The sequence below is a fragment of the Gobio gobio genome (assembly GCF_949357685.1).
Source record: "Gobio gobio genome assembly, chromosome: 23".
In the NCBI taxonomy this organism is placed as follows: Eukaryota; Metazoa; Chordata; class Actinopteri; order Cypriniformes; family Gobionidae; genus Gobio; species Gobio gobio.
The window spans coordinates 23,217,608-23,227,304 of NC_137119.1; the positions used below are offsets into that span (position 1 = coordinate 23,217,608).

A 9,697-nucleotide genomic window follows, 5' to 3' on the forward strand; every position below is an offset into this window, starting at 1 on the left:
GCGTTTATATAACACATGACCTTGTCACAAATAACGCAGCGAACAGAAAAAAGCAAGCCTGTACATTTCGAAATTTTCGTTCTTTGTAGTCCAAAGACACATCATTAAGGTTTATTAAAATAGCCCCTCAGCATTAGTCGTTATAACAATGGTTTTAAAATGATTCAGTATATCTTGCAACGCGGTGGCAATGCCTTACACCAAAGCTCTTTCTACAGGAAGAATCAGAATGTAGGCATTAAACTTATCCAAGCAGGAGAAACAAGTTATTCACATTTCGAATATTTGCCCAACGAAACACAGACCAAGAGAAATTACCGGAATAAAAAATATTCTGCCGTAGCCTGCTGTGCGGAAATCGACTTGACCATGTGGCTGCCAATGCAGGCTCATAGCAGGCTACGGGTTTTCTTTTCTTTTTCTTTTTTTCGGATAATTTTTGACAAACAAAAAAAGTTGTTTTCTGACAATACATTAATACACCTTCACCAAGCGTTTAAGAGCCAGTCTAAAAGCGACGATTTAAACATTATTGTACATTATTTGACTTTTTGCACACGGGACAGATTACATATTTCTTGAAAGGCTGCTTTCTAAATGTTAATCTTTTTTTTTTTCTTTTTTTTTTTAAGAATTGCCTTTAAAATATGCTAATTCATTGCTAAGATTGGTTAAATAATGCACTACATACATATAGGGATTGTTTTAATAGATCTGCTTAATTGGTTAAATCCACGTTACATGACACAAGTGTACGTTATATGTAGCCTATGTTAGTGTGCTTAACCCTCTTTGCAAATGCCTCGTGACGTTATATGTGGCCTGTTCAGAATGGTCAAAATTGTAAGGCAGGCTCACAGCAGAATGCATCACTGACCCACAGCACATTTTTCATAAGTGTTATGAAAGACCTACGTCACCTAATAGATCAGTTAAGGGAGCTTGTTGTTTTGGATCAGTCACTTGTTTTTACAAGTGTTTCTGAAAGAAACGTTGCTCGTGAAAGAATTGGGTTTAATGATTTGTTTGACTGCAGCCCAAGTCACTGATTATATCACTAATATCGCTAATTATTTTGACACGTGAATTATTGGTTAACACTTCAAAGTTACAATTGCCCTTGTGCGATAGAGCTTCAAAAGGCAAGAAATAGTTCTGTTTCCGTATTGTTGTAGAAGACCGAGAAGGATTTTGCTAGCAAAACTTGCAAGGTGAATAAGGCCTATCAATCTGTTTTTGTCATATGACAACTATTGTTGTAAGACTCATATTTCTAAATTATTTGACCTTATCACTAGCAATTAGCTTATTTGTTTAGGGGGAAAACAGTGCAACGTAAAGATCTCATCTTTATCTTAAAGATAAATGTGGATGTTTTGAAAATGTTTTAAGACAAAACCCTTGTCATGGACATCCCTATTTGCAACTTAAAATTAAGCTGGTGATAACTAACAGAAAAAACACAGATGATATGGATACACAATATTTTAATCTTTATTTTACTTTGTATGCTGTGGGGGAAAAAACGTTCAAATAGTTTGAGTGGAAACCTTTTCTTCAGTCCGTATGAGTTTGATTCTTTAGTGTATAATAAGCCCTTTCTGGTTTTAAGTAGGAAAAACTACAGTCTCTACACATTTATATGGTTCTGAATGAAAGGAATATTTAATATATTTCCCTATTGGGGATTCACGGCATACCTGTGTCAGAGGGCGAATATTCATTCATCTATTCATTCATTCATTTATTCATTCATTTATTAATTGGAGAAGCAGGGGGGAGGGGGCTTACAGTTTTTTTAGTAATTGAATTATGTGGCTGTTGATAATTAGGGACGCTTTTGAGAATAAAAAATGTCAGATGAATTCTGAGAATAATGATTGCTTTTTAAAGACAGCAGAAAAAAAGCCCGAATTTCTTAGTCAAATATTTCGGTCCCTTACCATGTATATTTTGTTGTCCTTGTCTGAAACAGAGAAACGATATCTTCTTTTTTGGAGTTTGTGGGGGGTATCCTTTCAGGATATGCATTCAGTTTATGCAGATAACGGAAGAATCTCTTGCCACGAGGCTGACGAGGACCTCAGTCAATCAGAGCTTCCTCCTTAACTAAGTTACTCTGATAGGAGGTTTAAAATACTTGCTATTAAACCAGCTATCAGAGTAACTAAAGCTTATTACTCCTCCAGGTTACATGGTTTTCACATTTTACAACGTTCTGGAGTAAATGGTTTTAAAATGCGTGATATAGCCTTGTGTATATAACTTAGTGGAGTATAATAAGCATTAGAAAAATCGACAGGTCGATCTGGTGTTTTGTGGGATTAACAACATGGTGATGAGTTTTTTGCAGGTCACGTAACAGCATTATTTTCCTCCCACGTCCTGATCCCATTACAAAAGAAGCTTCCATGAGGCCGTTTATCCTGTTGGTTGAACCTCTTGTCTAAATATGAGGCGAACGGTTGATAGCTCACTGAAGTATTTGATAGTATATTTATTTTTTATGCAAAACATATAGGCTTGTGGCCTACTTTGTTAATATTAGCTATTATTGTCCACCGTGCGCGCTGCTAAGATTACTTTTATGATTGCATTGGCAATATAACATTTACTGTCAGTTAAATTCATCAATTCATTAGTCGTTGTCATACTTTTACAATTTTCAATGTGAAAACAATCAAACCAATACTTCTACATTTATAAACAGCTTAAGGGCTAATTTCTCCACAGGTTAGTTGTTTTCCAGAGTAGCAATCAACAACAGGTTGATCATAAACTTGTTAGGAGATTGAAAAATATTTTCCTACTGAACAGCCTATGGTGGCCTGTTGAGTTCTCTGAATGAAGCCTCGAGTCCATTCGATTAAGTCAGGCCTCGAAATGAGCTAGTCAGTATTTCGCTGTGCAAGATCCGTCTTGTGCAGTGTGTTTGGCGTGCTATAATTTGTTATTTACCATTTCAAATTTCTCGGATGTAGGTCTAGGCCTACCTTAAACTAGGCTAACCAACTTTCTTCTTTTTTTAAAACACGGGCTGTGTTTGCGTTCGCCTTGCATGGTAAAAGTAGAACATTTAACCGCTGTCTGTTTTGGTAGTAGCCCTACCTGTAGATACTCTTCAGAAATCATATTATTGATTAAGACGTGTGTCCGTGTATTAATACTATGTGTTTATGTATATGCCAAGCGATTATTTATCATCATAATTATAATTAAAGTTCACATAAACACTTTTATAGCAAAATAACCTATTTCACAAGACGTAGCCCTGCTGCTGTATCGCTACTGTGTTTGTTTCAATTGTGTGACAGATTTATTGCCTTCAACTGTTTTGGGAAGGCTGATTTGCCTGCGGACGAAACCGCTTATCTGTGTATGAAAGCAAACAATACCAGTAGCCTAAATATTTTTCTATTTTATTTTAGGCTATGTATTTAGCTTTAAATAATTAGCTATTTCTATTAGGCCTACATCATTTTATTTTATTTTTAGAGATTTGTCTTATGGACCTTTTCGGCCCAAATCACTAATGACTAAAATATGATTGTACACTGAAATACAATATGTGATATAAGAAAGGTTAAAGAAATAAATCATTGACATACAATCAAATTCAATTAATTACGCAAAAGCTAAATCGGGTGAATTTAAAAGTATGATTAATATAAAATATACGTGTAATTTAGAAGGAAACCCCCTTTCCACATTACCAGTCAAACAAGTGGCTGCTGCGACTACACTAGCACTTGATTTCCTACGCACGAATTATCAAGTTAACTGTGTAATTGATTAATTAATTCATTAGGAGGTTCCGTTCACGAGGAACCAGCAGCAATGCATTTACGTTCTGACTAATTGCGCGCCTTTATGAGTCATTTTAAAATCTTTGCCAAAGCATTTGTCCTTCATTTCTACCTCCTGCTCCTCTGCTTTTAATCTTGCTGTCCATGGAGAAAGGAAATCACTCAGTAGAAGCAGTTTATCTTGAGCCTAGATGATCGTAATACAGCCTACCAGAGACATTATGCTGCCTTTTCCCAGTCTCACACACGGATTAGCCAATTATACAAACTATTATATCTATGAAAACATGGTAGTGTAACCAGATCATGTCTGTTATAGAAATCCTCATTTGAAATGTGCTGTTTCTACTCGCTTTTCCTGTGTTCTTCTTTCCCTGATTATATCCTACGCGCGCTCATTTGTGGTTATAGGCTTGAGTGCATAGTGTGTATTGCAGGGCACGAGACCATCAGTTTCTAAACCCCTCCCCCACACCAACAATTTTCTTTACAATAAACAACCTATCTTAAAGTTTGATCTTGCTTAAACCGTATATTACCCAACACCTCAAGGGGCAAACAACGGTTGATTATGGTCTAGTGAATATTAGGCTAATTATTTAAAAGCTAAAAATGAACGATCATGTCACTTCACACTCAGATGTATTTAATGAACAGTTTCACCATAAAAAGAAAAAAAGAAAGTGCTTCAAAATCCACCTCACGTTTTCAAGTTTTCATTTCGAGTGCATTTATCCTACACAACAATGGTATACAAAAAACAGGAAAATCACAAAAATAAATATGCATTTTTATAAACAACCACCAGTGACTTCAATTTAAGAAAAAATCATGTCAAAATCTGACCTCAAGTATTTTAGCAAAAGCAGAGCGATAAAAAAAAACCAAAGTCCACCTTGACCAGATATAGGCCGCTGGCCTATCAAATACCATGTTTACAGTGAGTCATTTTCCCATTTCTGTTCATTGTGGAGATCATGAAATTCTTTAACTTAATAGGGTTGTGATGTGTGTGCTACATTCTGTTTAATTTGGCTAGTTTTGAATTAATTCCTGTTAAGTTAGGACGACATGGCTATTATGTCAGTCCGCAGTGCACTTTGACACAGAAAGGAACACAATGTTCCTTTTATACGTTCGAGAGAGCAGACATTAAATAGTCGCATTACAAAAATATAGAACTAGGCCTACTATACTTTAATCATTCACCTGTCATAGTAGGCTATCACACTATGGCATATTGGAACATTCAGAAAGCGATGCAATTTCGCTTAATAGGCAACATAGTGTCTACCCCCACTTGCACACTTTAATCAAAACACACGTAATGGGCCGATACTATTAAATACCCTTAAAGACTATTACGCGTTTTCTCAGAATGACGTGAACCCGATAGCCTCGCTTTAGCCAGATCTGCATAGTCTATGCCTATTCAGTGATGACTCACATGTTTTGTATTTATTTCGTTTTTGTTGTTGTAGGAAATTAGAATGTGTATTTTTTTTTTTTTTTTTGCTCTTCTGCAATATAATCAGAAAATTATCAATTTAGTTCCTTGGCTGATCCAATCAAAGAAACAATTTGCTTTTAAAGGCCTGTTTCGGAGGCAGTCTGCTTTTGCTGAAGTAAACAAATATGATACGTCACAGTACATTCATCACAAGGCATTTATATGGGGCAGGGTACTCTAGTAGTGAAACACCAAGTTAACACTTGAATGTTTTTTTAAGGTTACGCTTTCGAGTGCCAAGGTAATCCATATCCTCGGATAAACAGGCCTAGAGAAGTAAAATACAATCAAAACACTATACGAAAAGGACAAGGCTACTTGAGTCAAAGAGAAATAAACATTTACAAGTATACCCTGACCAGAATGTGTGTATATTCCGCTACCGAGGTATTTTTCTTTGATTTCGTCACGTATGTAAAACGATGTTGTTTGCAGTTGTCTGTAGGTCGCTATCGGCACCAAGTACAATAAGAACGACTAACAAAACCTCTCAAAAGCAAACGAACATACTGGAAACAGCACCACATTAATAATTACAGATATTAAAAAGGTTTTTGGGTTAACTTGCGATGGCTCTTTTGCGTAAGAAAATCGAAAAGTAAAAAACACATCACTAATTCACCTTAATGGGCATTAGCAAAGTGCAATGCATGGTAAATTTGTGCTTTAGCTGTTTCTATACCTTAAGCTATGAATGTGCTATAAAAGGAAATCGATTTGGTGTTTTTCCCTCTATTACATCGTGCAAAATCAAACAGCTCTTGATTGTCAGTTAGTGGGCCATTGTGTTGGGCCTACCGTGAGAGTTATGGTGTGCTGTGTGTGAGTGAACACAACCAGGCGCCAACAATTGGGGAGCTCCCTTAAAATGAATAAATAAGAAGGGTATGGATCATCGGCCTACAGTAATTCAGAAATACAGTATGTAGGTGAAGCATAAAGGGAAATACAAAAAAAAATACAAAAAAACATTGGCCCAAAATATACCGACAAAGTCAGATGTTTTAAAAAATAAAATCAGCATTTTAGTTGACACAGACCTGACAATCACTATAACGCCATCCTTATGAGAGATGGTTAACCTTGCCTGCAAAATGAGCCAACGTTTGCTCCATGAGAGTCTAGTCCATCAGGTATCAAACAGCTCCACAATGTCATTTTGAAAGCAACCGTTTTTGCTAGGCCAGCTTATTATAAATCCCTCCGTATATTCCCGAATCCCAAATCTCGATGAATAGACCAGCCTGTGTTATATGAGGACGGTGTGCTCCTACATAACAACAGGCCAGAAACGTATGCATTGAAAACAACAATGAAAACAAAACAACTATACGGGTATCAGTGCTTGTCACAGTTTTAAGACATTTCCCCCGATCTTAAAACAACAGTTCAAGGGATAACAGAGGCTTTCCTGAATTTGTGGCTTGGAGGCGGAGGAACAACTGAATGACCGAGCTGCCATCTCCACACTGGGTGAGAATGATGAGGCAGTTGGCTACTTCTTCTTAAAGAGTTCAAAGAGTAAGCGGGACTCAAATCTCCATCGCTGCCAATAACAAGGGACGGCGGAGAGGGAAAATTCGCCATGAATCTGAAGGGCTTTTTCAGAGATGCTACATTGGTGTTCGCTCGTTTGCGTTTGCTCGCGCCTGCACAATCTTCATTCGATCCCTCATTGCTAGCGAATTTTCCGGCAGAACGGGGGCTCCGGTCAACTTTTGCAACTGATTTCGCGGATGTCCTTACACTATCGGCTTTCTTACCAAGAAGCATTGCCCTGTAGTTTTTTCTGACCCTTGCACCATTTTTGCATTCCCCTTCCTCGGAACAAGGAGTGTTTAAAGTGCTTCTTGATTCCTCGTTACAGGGAGGGTGTTTTTGAACACAGCTCTCGGTGGCTTTGCAGTGGTCAGTTTCCTTAAAATGATTACAGATGCGCTGACTATCAGCGTCATTGACCTTACATTGATATTCCGGGAGATGATTTGCATATTCATATTCGTCAAAGCTGTCCTCGACTTTAATCTTCACGTTGTTGAGTAAAAATGGTGGCGTTTTTACTGCCCTGTTGCCCTCATTGTTAAGGCCTGAGGTACTGATGAGCTCCTCTGCCTCTGTTTTGATAGGTTTTAGAGGTGAAGGCAATTTGAGGGAAGTTTTTGCTTCCCTCTTGGAATTTGCTGCTAGTGAAAGATTGCTATCAGAAGACTTACAAACCGTTATTTCTTTGTCCTGAACACAGTGGGAGATCAAGGCTTGGGAGCATTTGTTTGCAGAACCCGGTATTCTTTGTTGGGGAAACGCCTTGTTGCCATTTGCATTAGGTGTAAGCCCGATATCTTTAATTTTGTCAGTTGTCTTTGGATCACTTGAAAATTCAAGGCGCGATGGTGCTTCAGAGCCCTCATTTTCTCTTAAATCTGGGAAACAGGTCTGCACCGGGCAAAACTTCTGCACGTTCGCGGCATCACCATCCCTGTGTGCGTCCCTGGACGACGTGAAGTCCGATTTTTGAGTTTTGCCAGTTCTTTCACAATCCAAAGTAGTCGTTACTCCTTGATTAGTGGTTATGTTCTGCACATTAGGCCTGTAGTGAAAAGTTGGCTGTAAGAGCAGAGGTGCTTTTGTGTTGAGACTTGAGAACCTTGCACGTCTGAAACGAATACTCTGCACCGAAACTTGACTGGATACAGAGCTGGAATCAGACTGAGAGGAGCTCTCTTCGTCGCTACTGACATCTGAAGAGTCCGACAGAGAGTCATCCTCCTCCTCCTCCTCCTCATCTGAAGTCCCGGAGTTGCTGGTGGTAGAGAAACTCGACCCGAAATCCGAATCGTTGTTCACCCGTTCTGAAATGGAGCTAGATTCCGTGTCGCTGCTGCAGCTTTCCTGAAAATGTCCAGTATGCCGGGGATCGACGTATAATCCATGCTCGAGGTGATGAAACTGGCTCAAAGATCCGTTGGGAACTTTTGGTTTACAACACTTCGGGACGAGCAAAACCGGGTGGCTGCGTTTGCTTCTCGACCAGAACTGCCTCACGCAGCTCTCGCGCTTCCTCTTCCTTTTGTAAAGTAGATCTGCGTTGCCTTGGTGCTTTGCCTGCGCTGCAATGGCGGACTGATAGATCAGCGGTTGCCGATTCACAACGTGCCGAAAAAACGTATGTTTCTGATTAAAAGCCACACAGTTGTCAGGTATTTGATCTGTTTCATAGTTTTTAAAGGGTGTAGATGCCGACTTCGAGACCGGTTGAAAGTCACGGGTGAAGGATTTACTGTAAATTTGAGGTAGATTTGAGTGAGTGCGAGGGACAGGGTCCGGTCGAACAGCTTTATTTTTGAATGAAAAAGTCTGTGGAACGCCATGCAAACTCAACCAAACTTTCTCTCTCCAAAAGTCACTTCTGGCAGATGTGCGATTTTTGCCGTCGCACATTTTTTCCGAGGCATTTTTTGTCTTTTCCCTTCTTTTGTTTGATTTCAATACGCGCTCAGTTTTACATGAAAAGTACAGTGCCTCAACGTCCTCTCTTGAAATCAGAGTGCATTTAGCTGCGTGGAAAGCTATAGAATTTATTGCTTTGAGCTTCCGCAGTTCCTCCAAATCACAGTGATGCTTCTTCACGTTTAAATGGTCCATTCGTTTGTGTACAGTAGTCCGCGGAATATTTTTCAAGAGGTCGGTGAAGACTTGAGAAAGGGCAAACATCTGTTTGCCTTTGATAACCAAATACCCAAGCTTTACACCCTGCATTTCCTCAAAACCGGATTCCAAGTCCCCCATTTTCTTCATTGCATTAATTCCAACATTTAGCGCGACGGTTGTCCTTAAAGTAGCTTTAGTGCTGCTTCTTTATTTCAAGGCATTCTGCTGACCGGTGCAGCATGGGCTGTGACATGTCCACACTGCGTGATGAACAAAAAGTTTTAAATAGAAAAATAAAAATGAAATGGCCTGTTTGAATTAAAACAATCAGTCCATTGACCTGAGCACTGCATGATCGATGGAATGTGTGTGATGTTGCCGACAGGCTGGCTGCTGCCTGTCTGAGCTCCTGTATACCTGCGCTCCCTCAGCTCCCTTCCCATTTGGCCATGAGGAAAAGAGGAAGGTGAACTGCACTGCCAGTGAGAAGGATAAAAAGCGAAGAGAGTAGGGAAGGGAAAAGGAGAGGGAGTGAGCGATAGAGAGAGCAAGAGAGAGAGAGAGAGAGTGTGTGAGGGAGAGAGAGAGAGAGAGAGAAATAGAGCCCAAAATGCAGCTGCTATTCCCGTTGCTGGTTTAGTCACAAATAAAATGACAGTGGGAACTGAGCAAGGCTGGAGACACCTTCATCAATTAATGCCCCCAAAGTCGACGCTGATTGGACGTTACTGAC

At 39.3% G+C, this 9,697-nt stretch overlaps 1 protein-coding gene across 1 annotated transcript; it reads right to left on the reverse strand.

Moving 5' to 3' along the window:
- Nucleotides 1–4,431: 4,431 nt before the first annotated feature.
- On the reverse strand, nt 4,432–9,228 carry skida1 (SKI/DACH domain containing 1). The gene has a single exon (XM_079805682.1). The coding sequence runs from the start codon at nt 9,109–9,111 to the stop codon at nt 6,706–6,708; it is 2,406 nt and encodes an 801-aa protein (XP_079661808.1). The 5' UTR covers nt 9,112–9,228; the 3' UTR covers nt 4,432–6,705.
- Between the last annotated feature and the right edge of the window lie 469 nt (nt 9,229–9,697).

Excerpts from the sequence above, each read along its gene's own strand:
- skida1 (XM_079805682.1), bottom strand. The coding sequence starts at position 9,111 with ATGAAGAAAATGGGGGACTTGGAATCCGGTTTTGAGGAAATGCAGGGT.